The 16817-nt window shown below is 46.0% G+C and overlaps 1 protein-coding gene across 1 annotated transcript in view; it reads right to left on the reverse strand.

Moving 5' to 3' along the window:
• Window positions 1–16817, reverse strand: part of TNFRSF21 (TNF receptor superfamily member 21) — a 72015-nt gene that overhangs the window by 35231 nt on the left and 19967 nt on the right. Inside the window, exon 3 of the mRNA XM_040427310.1 lies at window positions 12712–13146. Within this exon, the coding sequence (XP_040283244.1) occupies window positions 12712–13146 (435 nt within the window). The remainder of the gene's footprint in view (window positions 1–12711; window positions 13147–16817) is intronic.

Genomic DNA, 16817 nt, shown 5'->3' on the forward strand with positions numbered 1-16817 from the left:
CCCTTTAAAACAGCGCCACCCCTGTCCATGGGCTGTGTTTGGTACTGCAGCTCAGCTATATTCATTTGAATGTGCAGCAATACCAGACACAGTCCATGAACAAGAGTGTTTCTAAGGAAAAACAGACCCATGAACTAGAAGTGTGCCCCCTACAGACCATTCAAGCAGGGACGGTTTTAGACAAAATGTGGCCCTGGGCAAAATCAAAAGTGGGGCCCCAAATCTTGAAATAATGAACTAACAACACAGTTACATTCTGTCGATTCCGGCGCTCCCTCACAGATTTACACCCTGTAAAGCTCCTCACACAGTTCTTCGCCCTCATGGCCCCAGAATATGCCACATGCCCCCTCCCCTCACAACAATGAGTTCCCCTGCGGGATTCCTCGTCAGCCGCGCTTTCCCCCAGAGGAGATCGGGGAAAGCACCCTGTTCTAAAAATGAGTCGCAGCCTGTACTACGGTAGGCTTCCAGGCTCATTGTTAGTATATACCAGTTCAGGCCACTAGATGGCAGCACTGAACTGTGATAAAGTGATTTCTATACAGAATAATGGAGCAATTTACATCTGATGATTGTTAGGGTACTTTCACACCAGCGTTTTTCTTTTCCGGCACCGAGTTCCGTCATTGGGGCTCTATACTGGAAAAGAACTGATCAGTTTCATCCTAATGCATTCTGAATGGAGAGCAATCCGTTCAGGATGCATCAGGATGTCTTCAGTTCAGTCACTGAACGGCGTTTTGGACGGAGGAAATACCGCAGCATTTACATTGAAATGTATTAGTGCCGGATCCGTCCTTCTGCGCAGACCGGTAAAAATGTGAAAAAAATAAATAAATAGAAACTGATCCGTTTGTCCGTATGACAAACGGAGAGACGGATCCGTTCTTGCAATGCATTTGTAAGACGGATCTGCATCCGGATCAGTCTACAAATGCTGTCCGGTTGCATGCAGATTGCCTGATCCGGCAAGTGTGAAAGTAGCCCAAGTTGTGGTCCACTTGGGGGACTTAAAAAGAAAAATATGTAAATTAAGTTTTGAAAATACCATAAAAATTTTATTCACCCCTATTCCCCCCCCCCCCCAAAAAAAAGAAAAAATCTCTTTTCTCCGAAGAAAAAGTGATCAAGTCATACACAACTCAAATGGCATTGTCAAAAATGACAGATCGTCCCGCAAAAAATGAGCCCCCACACATCTCCGTGGACATAACTATATAAAAAAAAATTATAATTATATGACGGTCAGTATATCACGATGAAAAGCAAAAAATTTTTTATGAAGAGAGTCCTGATGAGACTTAGCTTGCTGCAGTGAGCGGGCCTATAGAGATCCTGAGTGGGGGGGCTGTTAGGGTTGATATCGCAGTTTGCTCCTTTGTCTCGTTCTCACAACCAAAAACGACCGCCAGAATTACAATCGGGAAATCCTTGGTGTAGTGTGCGTAGATGTGTGCGCCATTCCTCCAAAATAACGTCACAGAGACGTTCTCAAGTAGGATCCAATAATGTGCCTGCCTCCAACGGCTAGGCGAGGTTTATTTATACCAGAAGATGGGAGGCGGTCTTACAATCATGACCAATGGGGAGACAGGTTATGGTATGAAATGATTGGCTGGCGAATATGTGAATGATCGCACCCTTGTCGTTGCCGCGCTTATCCTCGCGGATGAAGAAACCTTTGTTCGACGGTCCCCATCCCTCCCGCCTCAGCCGGTGCCATGACACTGGTATCCTGCAGTAATACCAGGCCGGGCACAAATCAGCTACAGGTTGGGATGACCAGGCCATTGTGCGAAAGTTTCTGCACGAAGCGAACGAATCTGCGCATCTCCATAGGATAGATGGCGACCATACAGCGAACAATAATTTTTCCACAACAGGGTTGCCACCTTTCCAAACAAAAAAATACTCGTTACACAAGTTAAAAAGGTTGGTGTCGGCCAATACGGGAGTGATTTGATCATATTTTACGTTTTGCTCCATTTTTGTTCTCAATAAAATCTAAATTTTCACTGTTGAGAACACCCTGTGTATTTAAGTTTTATTTAGCATCTATTTTTAAAAAGTTTCTGTAGGGATTTGAACTTACAACCTTCTACATTAAGGGCAAGAACCTACACCAAGCCTCGAGGGTCCATGAAGAGGTCGGGGACTCCTAAACTGGGAAATTCCCCACTCTGGAGTCCAGACTGTTCAACCTTCTGCGATCTGCTGGTCTGGACTGAAGCAGGGAGCCTCTTAGAGGATCGGGGCCCTGGGCAATTGCCCAGTTTGCCCCCCCCCCTAACACCGGCCCTGCATTCAAGATGCACTTGATTAGAACTGACAAATCTTTCAGTCTTCCTCTAGCAATCAGAATTGTGATTAGTAAGAGATATCCTAAAAATCCGACCTCTTCATGGACCCCCGAGGCTTGGTGTAGAGCACCAGTCGCATTTCGCTCAGGAATCAGGCCGTGCAGAGACTGTAACCGCCATGAATCTTGAGGCTCCTCAGCCTCCCTGCAGCCATAAACTAAGAATAACTGGATGGCTTCTATTAAGGAAGCGTGCGGCTACGAGTCGTAACCCTGCAACGGGGACGTCTTTTATGACCGCTATAAATTATTTGTAAAGGGACCGACTGAATATTAAAGACTTAGAGATGCTGAGCTTTGTAGAACTGGACCCAAACCTTTCATCTACTCATTTTATGAGGTCAACATCACGGGTTTTTCAGAAACCTTTTACATAAAGAGTTTTGAAATGATAACATTCCCATGTAAAAAAATAATAATAAATGTACACAAAAAAACATAGCAAAAATTAATTTGACTAATTACAGAGGATTGGGCATGCTGAAATCCAACTGCCCCATCTATCTGCCGTCTGGGAACAGTGTGGAAACCACCGATAGTTGTCAAGTACTGTCAACGTTCTTCCAGTGCGTATGCGGAGCCAATAATGAGAGGCAATCGACTATATATGTATGTGTTGATGTGCTCTTGTTTAAAGTGCTTGATGCAAAGTGAGTGGGGAAGGAATGAGCGTTATTACGATCATTCGTTCCCCATTCACTTTTCATATAGTCGACAACACATTGAATTAACATGGGATAGTATGCTACCGGCAAACACCGATTTCAGATGCCGCATGAAAGATGCGATCACCTGAGAAACGAGTGTTTTGCTCGTTTGCAGGAGGCACTTTCAGACAGAGAAATAATCTGGAATCAGTGTCTGTACCAATGTACGTTCCGGATACTTGGCCCGATCCTCGGCCAATGTAAAACAGCCCTATCAATTCAGGGTAGCAACCAATTTGGAAGTGACTGACTCTGAAGGAGATTGCTCACCTCCTCCCCCTTACCATACTGGATCCTAGAGCACAGAAGCCTCATCTATCAGATTATACCGTACTGGATCCCGGAGCACACAGAAGCCTCATCTATCAGATTATACCGTACTGGATCCCGGAGCACACAGAAGCCTCATCTATCAGATTATACCGTACTGGATCCCGGAGCACACAGAAGCCTCACCTATCAGATTATACCGTACTGGATCCCGGAGCACACAGAAGCCTCATCTATCAGATTATACTGTACTGGATCCTAGAGCACAGAAGCCTCATCTATCAGATTATACCGTACTGGATCCTGGAGCACAGAAGCCTCATCTATCAGATTATACCGTACTGGATGCCGGAGCACAGAAGCCTCATCTATCAGATTATACCGTACTGGATCCCGGAGCACACAGAAGCCTCATCTATCAGATTATACCGTACTGGATCCCGGAGCACACAGAAGCCTCATCTATCAGATTATACCGTACTGGATCCCGGAGCACACAGAAGCCTCATCTATCAGATTATACCGTACTGGATCCCGGAGTACACAGAAGCCTCACCTATCAGATTATACCGTACTGGATCCCGGAGCACACAGAAGCCTCACCTATCAGATTATACCGTACTGGATCCCGGAGCACACAGAAGCCTCATCTATCAGATTATACCGTACTGGTTCCCGGAGCACACAGAAGCCTCATCTATCAGATTATACCGTACTGGTTCCCGGAGCACACAGAAGCCTCATCTATCAGATTATACCGTACTGGATCCCGGAGCACACAGAAGCCTCATCTATCAGATTATACCGTACTGGATCCCGGAGCACACAGAAGCCTCATCTATCAGATTATACCGTACTGGATCCCAGAGCACAGAAGCCTCATTTATCAGATTATACCGTACTGGATCCCGGAGCACACAGAAGCCTCACCTATCAGATTATACCGTACTGGATCCCGGAGCACACAGAAGCCTCACCTATCAGATTATACCGTACTGGATCCCGGAGTACACAGAAGCCTCACCTATCAGATTATACCGTACTGGATCCCGGAGCACACAGAAGCCTCATCTATCAGATTATACCGTACTGGATCCTGGAGCACAGAAGCCTCATCTATCAGATTATACCGTACTGGATCCTAGAGCACAGAAGCCTGATCTATCAGATTATACCGTACTGGATGCCGGAGCACAGAAGCCTCATCTATCAGATTATACCGTACTGGATCCCGGAGCACACAGAAGCCTCATCTATCAGATTATACCGTACTGGATCCCGGAGCACACAGAAGCCTCATCTATCAGATTATACCGTACTGGATCCCGGAGCACACAGAAGCCTCATCTATCAGATTATACCGTACTGGATCCCGGAGTACACAGAAGCCTCATCTATCAGATTATACCGTACTGGATCCCGGAGCACACAGAAGCCTCACCTATCAGATTATACCGTACTGGATCCCGGAGCACACAGAAGCCTCATCTATCAGATTATACCGTACTGGTTCCCGGAGCACACAGAAGCCTCATCTATCAGATTATACCGTACTGGATCCCGGAGCACACAGAAGCCTCATCTATCAGATTATACCGTACTGGATCCCGGAGCACACAGAAGCCTCATCTATCAGATTATACCGTACTGGATCCCGGAGCACACAGAAGCCTCATCTATCAGATTATACCGTACTGGATCCCGGAGCACACAGAAGCCTCATCTATCAGATTATACCGTACTGGATCCCGGAGCACACAGAAGCCTCATCTATCAGATTATACCGTACTGGATCCCGGAGCACACAGAAGCCTCATCTATCAGATTATACCGTACTGGATCCCGGAGCACACAGAAGCCTCATCTATCAGATTATGTGGCTGCAGTGAAACTCATTTAAGGTTTCAGCCAAACTGCTTCATTTATTGGACGCCTTGAAGGAAGAAACAAACTGCAAATGTCACAGCAAGAGACGTGAGCCGAGCGCTCCTCACCAGTAACGGTCTCATCACTGCGAGCGCTGCGGCTGATGCAACAATCTGCATTACACTGCACCGCCACAGACTGAGGTTATACTGGGGGAGATGGGTGCCAGCCGTAATATCACATCGTTCCGGCATCGCGTCCCATCAAGTGGCACTGCTAGCTGCTTACTGTCTGGGCAACACATTTCGGGTTTCAGTTTAAAAATCTCTGCTTGCTGTGAGTGAATGGAAACTTTTTACGTTCACCTCCAGAGGCTAAACCCTTGCAATGGTGAATGTGCTGCTGACACAGCTCCGAGTTTGTTTCAGTGCATCAGTTGCGATCTAAAAAGCGCAGCAGCACAAAGCTCTCTCCTGTCCTGGGCACACAGCAGTATTACGGGTCCATGCTGCACAGATCTACAATATGGCATTCACAGAAATCTATAGGCCAGACAGTGCAGAAATAATGTGGCGTGTTGCATCACTCTAGGGTCCAGGGGGCTTGTGGCTCCCTATTACGACTACAAGGCTAATTATACACTTGGCAGAAAAATCTGTATTTGTTACGTTGCTGCAGGACCACCCCCGATCGTGGTCAAATTTGCAACACACTCGTTTTTCTGTTTGTAGCACGTGGGCGAGATTTGTAAAAGCAAGCGGAGATCTTGCACATAGTAGAAAGACAGAGGCGAGTCTATACGCCATGTAATGGGATGCAGAGCAGAAGGCAGTATTATACTGAAGTCCCTGGGAATTTCCTGGGATTCTGAGTCATGTGGCCCCTCCATCTGTGACCTCTAAATAGCTACGTACACCCACCTCCAGGGGCCCGGGCAGCTGGTTCAGGGCTGTTCCATCCACACCGCACATGTACCCAGCAGATCGCAAAGCCCTGGCCCCGGGGCACTGATGAATCTTAAGTTCTACCCGTTACACACGATAAACCCAGAGACAAACAACACATAAGAGGATGGAGGGGGCGTCTCCAGCTCCGTTCAGATTAATCCTCAATCCCTGTACCCGCAGTACAGCACCCTGCGGGCACAACGGGTGCCAGCTGGGCAGCCGGCTCACTTGGGAGTTCTTACCCCCCTCCGATAGAAAAAGTCACATTTTAAAGCTTGCCTACTGGCAGATATACTTTACATATCACTTTCTCGCCATTATAAAGATCTCTGCTTGCAGTCAGAGAATTCAAGCATACCTAAACTGGGTAGAACTGTAGCAAACCCTCAGCTGTGAATCCCTGTTCAAACACAATACAGTCAAATGTTTTATCGCAGCTAAGGGTTTGCTGCTATTACAGTTTAAGCAATTCCTCTATGAGCAGCAGTACATATCTCGTATCACTGGGAGTTTGCTACAGTGTTTCAGCGAAGGTAAAATTTTCAGACAAATGTATTTTTTTTCTGTGTCAACTCCGTATTATTTTTTTTTATTGCGGACCGTATGCGGAACCATTCATTTCAATGGGTCCGCAAAAAAAAACAGAAGTTACTCTTCGTGCATTCCGTTTCACAAAAAAATAGAACATGTCCTATTATTGTCCGCATTACGGACAAGGATAGGACTGTTCTATCAGGGGCCGGCTGTTCCGTTCCACAAAAGACGGAATGCGCACGGACGTCATCCGTATTTTTTGCGGATCGTGTGCATGAGGCCTAAGGGTGAGGCGGCTGCAACCTCACCAGACGGAGGCAACTGATGGGTGCCCAAATTTGGGTTGACGGAAGCATTAACTTACCCAGTCATGTGCCCACTGATCCCCGGAGGTGAGTGAAGGTGCGGCCTCCGCACGGAAACACAGCTTTGTACAGGTTCAAGGCCTTTGTACATAAAGTTTCTCTGACAGCAAGCAGAGATGTTGAAAAATGTTGACAAACTGAAACACAACATTACATACAATAATAATAATAATACAGAGAACAGAAGGGGTCTTCCTATAATGTATTATTGCTAGGATATGGGACCCCCACCAATCCAGAGAATGAAGGGGTCACGGTTCTGTGATAGCCCTGCGCCGCCTTCTTATTTTTTTCTGTGCAGTGAATTGCAGCTCAGCCCCATTCACTTGCTAACTTTCCTCCCACGACTCATCTACAGCTCTACCTGTGTCACAGTCAGTCTCCACTGTAGTCCCAGCATTCTATTCATGAACCAGGACTGTCGTTTTCATTTTCGTTTCTTTTGCTGTTGTGCAAAAGGGTTAACGCTCACCTCCCTGCAGGGGGATTCATCTCTGTAAGGGGTTAGTACACAATGGCCGATACATATGTTCTACAAGGGACCCTTTTTTCCAGACGTACAGAAAATCTGTGCCGGCGGGCGGACGGACGACCGCCTGCCATCGCCATGGTAACCACAGACCGGATTATATTTTTTTTAAATTGCCCACTTATTCTAACAGCTCCAAAATAGTAGCGCGCTTTGTGCGTGGACAATAGACCGCACAGAGAGGTCCTCTAACATAATCAGCCACCGTGTCCATGAACGCCTGGTACTCTTATGTTAGAGCTGTATTCAAAGAGGTACCTTCCCAAAAAGAGAACCATCTCACCGGCGCCACCTATTGGAAGTGGCTCCCTATGAGTCAATAGCCGACAAGTGAATATAGCCAGGCCAGATATCCATCTGTAGACAGCCGTTTCGGGGGGCGTGCCCCTCATCGGTACGGAGTAAGATTCTGTCTGGCTCAGTGCGATGTCTTGAAGGCGGCTTAGGCGGGGGTGCTGGATCTCCTTAAAGATGAGACTTACTGGAAGTACACTAGGCTTGGCCATATTCCCTTGTCAAATCCCAAGGCTGGTTGGAAAGTCGGATTTTAGCTCACAGGGAGCCTCGTCCAATAGGTGGCGCTGGCGAGAAAGTTCTCCTTCTCGGATATTCATTTCCCATGGAGCACTTCCAGCAAGTCCCCATACAGGACTGGTCTCTTTAAGGAGAACCAGCACCCTGCCTGAGGCCTGGTTCACATTTCAGTGTCCGTTTCACAACTGTGTAAAAAAATAAAAATATCAAAAATCCGCGTTTCATCCGTTAAGGTGTGCGTGAAGCATCCGCGTTTAGTCTGTGTACTCCAAGGACACGGCTCGTCAGAAACTTTTAATTTCTGGAGCAGTTCCTATTAGTGCTCAGTGAAAAACGTATCAAACACGGACGCAACAAGGATGCCATCCGTGTTGAGTCTGTGTTTTTACACGGACCCGTAGACTATAATGGGCGCGTCCGGTCCGCATCAAGAACCAAAGTAGTGCAGGTCTTGGTGATATTTTCACTGACTCGGTAAAAAAAATACTGATGTGTGAAAAGACAGATTAAAGTCAATGGGTATGTGTGCATTCCGTGGAAAATGCGGACAGCACACGTCCGTGAAAAACGGAAATGTAAAGGAGGCCTAAGCCAAGTTACAGCTGTCATAGAAGATAGAGGAGCGCCATGGTAACATTTTGCAAGTTGCAGAATCTCTGCATCCATATCCATCTGTACAACTAATGTAACTCCATGCAAGCGCCTTCCTGCAACTTTTACATGTCCCATGAATGGTGACCGCGGTATTCATACACCTATCACATTGCGCTTTTCTCACTGACAAAGAAAGAAACCGTTTCTTTGTAGACATTGGCGGCGTATTGCTAGGACCACTGTTACACTTTATCTCCGGGTGGCCCCTGACCGCGATGGTTGTCCATGCGGATGAGCGGATCCAACAGAAGACAAGGCGGCAAACAGAGATCCTGCACTGGTCAAACCCCCGGCCGAAGGGCAATGTATGGCATGTCCAAGCAATACGTCAGCCGTGTCTGTGGTGAGAATACCCCTTTAAGTAGAGAAGACTCAAATGTTGATTTCTGCAGTTCCCCCGCCCAATGTGAGCAACGCTGGAGACGTCCGCCACCAAACTAATTAGGAATCAGTAGCTACGCTGAGCCGAACGGGGGCGATCATCACACGGCGTATACCTGGGTCCCGTTAGCTGCTGCCTCCGTCGTCTCGTGATGTCATCAGTTACACATTTACAGTCATTCCAGGTTAATAGATCAATTATAAAGCAGTTGGCGGTCTGCTGTCATCGCACCTCGCTAATGAACGCAACACATGGTGTTAGGCAATTAACGGGAAAAGCACAACACCTATATAATGATTCCCAAAGTACCACACAGTTATAAAATGAAGCTAGATATATATTATATATATATATACACACTGCAAATCGCATGCAATAAAAAGAGTAACCCAAATTGGTAAATGCTTAAATCATCCAAAAAATAAAGTAATAAAAGGACATTAAAATTACAAACATAATAAAAAAGAAATCATTATTCCTCTGGAAGAAACCATGGTAAAACAAGTGTCAGGGGTGTGAGGGGATTTTGACATCTGCGGCACAGCTTTCCGGCAGAATTGCCGGATAGTGCCATCTGCCCGCAGGACCCCACCGACTATAATGAGATCCGGCCACTCCCCGGCATTCGGCCGGACAAAAACCCCTGCACGCAACGGCTGTAGAGCTGTGCCGCAGATGGATATCTATGTATTACTAGTTACTATAGGTTTACATATCTACCGTATTTCTTATGTTTGTCATTTTATTTATTTTTTGGAGGATCTTCTCACCATTTACCTGTGACTTATATTACTACGTACACGTGTAACTTGGGTTCCTCTTTTTATTGCACAATGTTATAATTGTGTGGCACATTGTGAATCATTATATGGGTGTTGCACTTTTGGTTTGGTATTCACTACGACATATATTATCTTTATGGTTCGGGGTGTATAATGAACAGAAAAAAATAATTTACAAAGAGTGTTATTCTCTGCAATGTGAATTCTGTGCAGAGACTGCCCCCTATACTGAAAAATATGTAGATTCCTATAATTCATGAGAACTGGGAGGACATATTTCAAGGACTTCTAAAATAAATTTAATAAAATAAAAAGAATTGCTCACTCAATGCAAAAGGGGAGGAGGTGGCGCATGAACCCCTCCTTCCCTCGACTGATCATCAGTTTGGCCCCGGGGGGTTCCTTTAATAAGTCTCCTACATCTCCTCTCCTCTAACCAATGATACACTAATGGCCTAGCCCAGTGGTCGGCAAAGTGCGGTTCGCGAGCCACAAGCGGCTCTTTAGACCCTTCAATGCGGCTCTTTCCCACGGCGACCCATCCTGCACTACGCATTTGCGTTCTACAAAGCAAGCGCACGCGCATCACAGTAGCAGACACACCCTCTCTTGCTTTGTGAAACGCAAATGCGTCCCACAGGCAAGATAACTAGCATTAGCGCACGCGCATCACAGTAGGGCCGGCAGTACGCACCTCCTAATAGACGTCGGAACGAGGAGGAAGTGACGAGGGGTATTGAAAACTTCCCGGGCAGTGAAATCTGCCAGAGACAGAACACCGCTGAAGGCTACAAGGTCAGAGTCAGTGTACCTCCTTCTACCTCCTACAGGTGACTCAATTATTTGGCATCAGCATTTACTTGGCATGTGTTTAAACAGCAAAAGTAATGTCTGCAGACAAGTTTAATAAAAGTAAAAAATGATAAAGATAAAATGAAATAATAATCAAGATCCAAATAAAAGAAAGTACATATAAAAGTATGTAAAAACACACTCTGGGCTCATGCCCACGAATGTAAGGGTGCCGTGCCTGCGCTGCGGACCGCAAATAGCGGTCCGCAATGCACGGACACGGACCATGGGGCAGCTGCATGAGGATCGCGGACCCATTCACTTGAATGGGGTTCGCGATCCGCATCCGACTGCCCGCACCGCAAAAAAGTAGAGCATGCTGAAGTGAATAGGTCCATGATGCGGGCTGCATTTGGCCAGAAGCACCACGGAAGCACTCTGTAGCACTCATATCCAGATCCTGGACCCATTGAAGTGAATAGGTCCATGATGCGGGCTGCATTTGGCCAGAAGCACCACGGAAGCACTCTGTAGCACTCATATCCAGATCCTGGACCCATTGAAGTGAATAAGTCCATGATGCGGGCTGCACACGGCCGTGTGCAGACCGCATCATGGACCCATTCACTTCAGCATGCGCTACTTTTTTGCGGTGCGGAGGCACAGCCAGAAGCACCACGGAGGGACTCTGTAGCACTCATATGCCGGATCCTGGACCCATTGAAGTGAATGGGTCCATGATGCGGGCTGCACACGGCCGTGTGCAGACCGCATCATGGACCCATTCACTTCAGCATGCGCTTCCTTCCTATATATTTTAGGTTTTAAAAATGTGGCTCTCAAAAGAAATTTCAATCGTGGTTTTGGCGACATTTGGCTCAGTTGACAAAAAAGTTTGCCCACCACTGGCCTAGCTAGCCTAAGCACAGGCTACCAAAAGAAAATTCTGGAAAACTCCTTTTATTAGAAGTTCGTTATAGAGAACATCATGGTTTCAAGCCTTCTCGCTTCTTCTTTACCATCTTCAGTCTATTCAGTATTTCAGTTCAAGATATGAGAAACCGGAGACAGACAGGTTGCTTGGGAAAGAGCTGCCTGGCAACCGTATATGACAGTAACTTCTTAACAATCCAGTTGCTATAGAAACCAGACAACCTGACAAAGCTGGGCTGTCACCGTGAAGCTTGGAAGCAGCCATGTCATGCCACATTTCAGATTTTTCTGAGACTAAATGTAGATGGATTACATCTCTAAGCAATCTAAACCACAGGTTGGTGGGCATCACCTCTAGAAATGGTCTATCGTTTACATGAGCCTGGCTAGAAACAGAGTCACACTGGCTCTTGGAATGGTCTACTTGGCTCCCAAGGTCCTCAAGACTTAAGAAGCATCCATGCCCTGACCTTAAATGGGTTATCCCACCACTTGCTCACAGGATAGGTGATAAATAATCACTTGGGCCCCACCGATCGCTAGAATAGAGTGGTGGTCACGTATGCATCCTGCCACTCCATTCAAAGGCTATAGAATGATGAAGATAGCCAAGCACTGTACTTGACCATCCCCGAAAGTATCACCACTCCTTTCAAACTCCTCTGGAACAAGTGAAGGACCCCCATTCTTCGTACAAGTTTGAGAAACTGGCCCTATATAGTCTAAACATGTCCCCTATTGGGGGTTCCTGTCGTCTATAGGATCATGGCACATCCTACCCTACAAGCAAGGGACAACTTAGGCTACAGTTAGAAGGCACCTCGTGTCGCTCAGTACCTGGAGCTTTCATGGAGGACCTAAAACACCTCCCTGCTGACCTCCATATTCCCTCCCTATGGGTTCCTAGTTTGAGGAGGCATGTTCCATTTCTTGAACGGCTTTGGCACCATTTGAGCAGCACCTATGCAAAAAGCCTTAACGAATGGAGGACTAATACTTTGCCACCAATCAAGACCAAGACCATCCAGAAAAAGACAGTTGTCATACTACTCACCATGCCCATTGCAGTAGTAGATCCACTTCTCCCTGTTCTGGGTCAATGCCGTAGACTTCTTGAAGCCGGCTTTTTCCACAATGGAGCTCGGGTCCTGCTTTGGTCCTTTTTTGAGCGTGCGGGAACTCTTCCGGACACTGCAAACCACAATGATCACTAGTACCAGCAGAAGAAAAAGTACAATCATCCAAGGTAGGTGCTCGTTGATGTCAAAGTGGTGGGGAACTTGACGAGGAGGTCCCCTTCTAGTGGTCTTATAAATGGTGTTGAGTCCTTCATCGTTATTTCCTGATACACCAGGTTGCTGAAGATCAACTGCCATCTGTGGAGGCCTTCTGTCTGGAGTCTGCAGCTGGTGTCCCATGCCCTGATCTTCCGTTATGTTCAAGTATTCCGTTTCATTCTTTTCAGTATTGTTGTAAACATCTGTCGGCTCTGCAAGACAAGGAGAAGAAGACAGTATGGGAATACAGACACTTGACTAACATCCCAGGGACATTCTGAGCCCTACACTGCTAAAAGCAGAAGTGAAGTTTTAAGCTCTGAATCCTTGAATATCTGAATTTGCAGAAAGACCAACCTCCAGGTGACAGCGCCTTACGGAAAGCCATGAATGATCTGGCAAGGTGAACATACCTAATTTTAGCAAAACTGACTTCACATACAACCCCTTTTGTCAAACTCCTCTATGACCTCACATGTTTATTCTGGCAGGAGTCCACAACTTCAACCCGCTCAGACAAGTGGTCACTCAACCACACACCTGCTGCTCGGAAAATTTAGGAAAACCCAGAAGTGAACATCAAGAAAGGAAAGTGCAGATGAAATAAACCTTTGTGTAGGAACAAACCTGGAAACCTTACCTCCCTTAACCTGCCATTTTAAACATTAGCCATCCATCTGGCACAAAACCTTCTCAGAACTTCCTAATTACCTGGGCAGAATTAATGACTGGTGGATTTCGCAAATAAACCAGATTAATAGTTATGTTGGTTTTGCCTCAGTTTACCTGAGAAGACATTTAAAGGGGAAGTCTAGTCCAAATGACCTTCAGATATGGGATAGACACATGGGAGAAGAAGATTACATTGGAAGAAGTCTGATCGCAGATCACAGCCGATTTCCAGAATGAAAGGGCTCTACAGAGAAATCAGTCCTTTGGCCCCGCTCTGAGAATTTTTCTCTTGAAATCTCACACAACACTACATTTTAGGTTTAGTTCCAGTTTGCTGTGGAAACTACTGATTTTCCAAATAGAACAGTACTCCGATTGTTAATAAATCGGACCTAAAACAATTCTGGAGCATCCCCCCCCCCCCCCCCCCCCGAATGATGCATTGTGCCGTTCTTCTGTTATTCCTCCTAAAAATGTATGAATTAACAGCTGGGCGTAACCATTTTCTCTATTTTTAGGGTGAGCCGCTAGATACTCTGACAGTGTCAGCACTGGGGACACGGCACGGACAAAGGGAATGGTAATATCCAGTTATCAATTTATTCATACATACGTTTCCAGGAGCATAACAGAAGAATGGCGCACAACGTAGACTGCTAAGAAAAGACCAGACCGAAACTATTACTTTTTAAAGAGCATCTGTCAGCAGAGTTGTCCCTATGACACTGGCTGACCTGTTCCATGTACGCTTGGCAGCTGAAGACATCTGTGTTGGTCCCATGTTCATATGTGTCCGCATTGCTGAGAAAAATGATGTTTTACTATATGCAAATGAGCCTCTAGGAGCAACGGGGGCGTTCCCATTACACCTAGAGGCTCTGCTCTCTCTGCAACTGCTGTGTCCTCTCCGCTTTGATTGATAGGGTCAGATGTGATAATATGGTCACCGCCTGGGCCTTGACTGTAAAGAGGACGCGGCTGTTGCAGAGAGAGCAGAGCCTCTAGGTGTAAAGGCAACGCCATCATTGGCATTGGTCCTAAAGGCTCATTTGTATATATTAAAACATAATTGTTCTCAACAATGAGGGCACATATAAACATGGGACCAACACAGATGTCTTCAGTCTGTCAGGCAGTTTCATTAGGTACAAAACTGCGGACAGATGCCCTTTAATTAAGGAATTTACTAAAGCAGACATGTCAGGACATCAAAATCTTTGTGGTCCATATAAAAAACACCCAAAAGACATCCTCCAGGCTGCGGCAGTAAATACAAATCATTGTGGCACTGCTACATCAATAAAGCCTAGGGACAACTACACAGAGTATTATTCATGGCCACAACCGCTCCTTCTATGCTTTGGAGTCCGCCGAGCAGGACCACCCACTGGACTCCTAATCATAGACACAGAATGAATGACAGGTTACACTGAATCCCCCCCCACATAGCTCCTCCGGCTCTATAACATGGTGCCTATAGATTCCCAAGGTGACTGGTTCCCTTCAAGGGGTAATGACTGTCAAAACTTGACTATTATCAGCCGTAGAAGGTCTCTGTATGTTGATATTACACTACAAACAATGAATGTATATTAAGTGGCGACGCCATAGATAAGACGAGTGCTCTCCCCCCAAATGGGCTGCGATGGACCATCAGTGGGATGACACTGGACATGGGCTAATGGAAAACGATGTCTTAGTAGCCAAGCAACGAACTGCTCTCTTTTCGCGCATGAACTTTTAGGACTGCTTATCTAGTTTCAGCAGGTTCTCTTTGGCTCATGGCCATGTATTACACTTCAGGAGAACGGCATAGCAGAGCTCATCGGGTACAACTTCAAGGGAAGGAATTCAGAGGTTCTTCGTCCGTTTTCTTTGGTTCCTAAGCAAATAGTGACCATTCAATGGAGGGTGAAACGCTGCTCTAGTTTCCCTCATTACATGAAGCCATTTGCCAAAAATTACAAACAGTAGGGGGAAGGGGCAAGGTGTAAAGGGTCTTGCATCATGCCATTGACGTGAATGGAGAGCTGAATTTTTTTATTTCTTTTTTATAATGCATTTTTGCTTGTAGAGTCTGGTATTTTTTCCCCAAAACATAGCACGCCTTTGATAAGGTATTTTAGGGCATTATTGGTGGAATTTTTAAAACCATGGGGTAGATTTTATAATTCTGTATAATATCCCTCTACTTAGGCTACTTTCACAACTGCGGTAACCTGCTGGATCCGTGCTACCACAAGTCCACCATGCTGGTGGAAGTCCGCTCCGAACCCATTCACTATAATGGGGGCGGGCCGGAGGTCCGGCCGCAGCACTGCAAACATGCTGAGAGGCGGCCGGACAAAAAACGCAGCGTTTTATAGATGGTCTAACCTCAGGATAGACCATCAGTACCTAATCATGGGGGATCCGACACTTATTTCCCCCTTCCCCCCCATCAGCCACTTCATGCATAGTGCTCCGATTCCAGCAGTCACGTAACCGCCGGGAGTCTAGATCAGCTATGCAGTCCTGTACAACCTCTCTGGGGTCTGTATGTCCTCTGTTACTGGGTCTACTATGTCAGCCCCATTAACAGGAAATAAGCAGCACGTTGTACGATTAGCAATTTTTACCTTTTTTTCCTGGGTATAAAAATAAAGACAAAAAAATACTAAAATAAAAAGGCTGTAAAAAACAAAGCCCATTCATGACTAAAAAAGGCACAGAAGTTATAACCAAGCAGTAAAAGAAGTGTACAGCAGCAAGAAAAAAAAAAAAAAAAAAAAAAGTCTCAAACTGATTTAAATTCTGGAACACTAGCTATTAAAACAGGCATGTCAGGAGAGGTGACGGGTCCTCTATAAAGTGACCAGTGACTACAATCAAAATTTGCAATTTGTCGGTGGGAGATGCGGTCTCGGACAGGGTGGTCTCGTTGATGAGGCCACTGAATGACAAATTAAGCTACCCCTAAAGAGGTCTCCAGAAATGGTCACAATATCCACAGGACGTGCCATAAACGTCTGGTAGCAGGTCTCAGAGGTGGGATCCCGCGAATGAAGGAGTTCCGGAAAAAAAAAGCCAAATAAATGCACTGAGGAAATGTCTAAATGTCCAGATGGGACAACTCTTAGGCTGGAATCATACATGCAGTTTTTTGAGCCAAATACAGGAGTGCATCCAAAAGGGATGAGAACTAGCAGTCTTTCAGTAAATTGTGTAGTCC

Source organism: Bufo bufo, chromosome 4 (assembly GCF_905171765.1).
Source record: "Bufo bufo chromosome 4, aBufBuf1.1, whole genome shotgun sequence".
NCBI classification, from domain to species: Eukaryota; Metazoa; Chordata; class Amphibia; order Anura; family Bufonidae; genus Bufo; species Bufo bufo.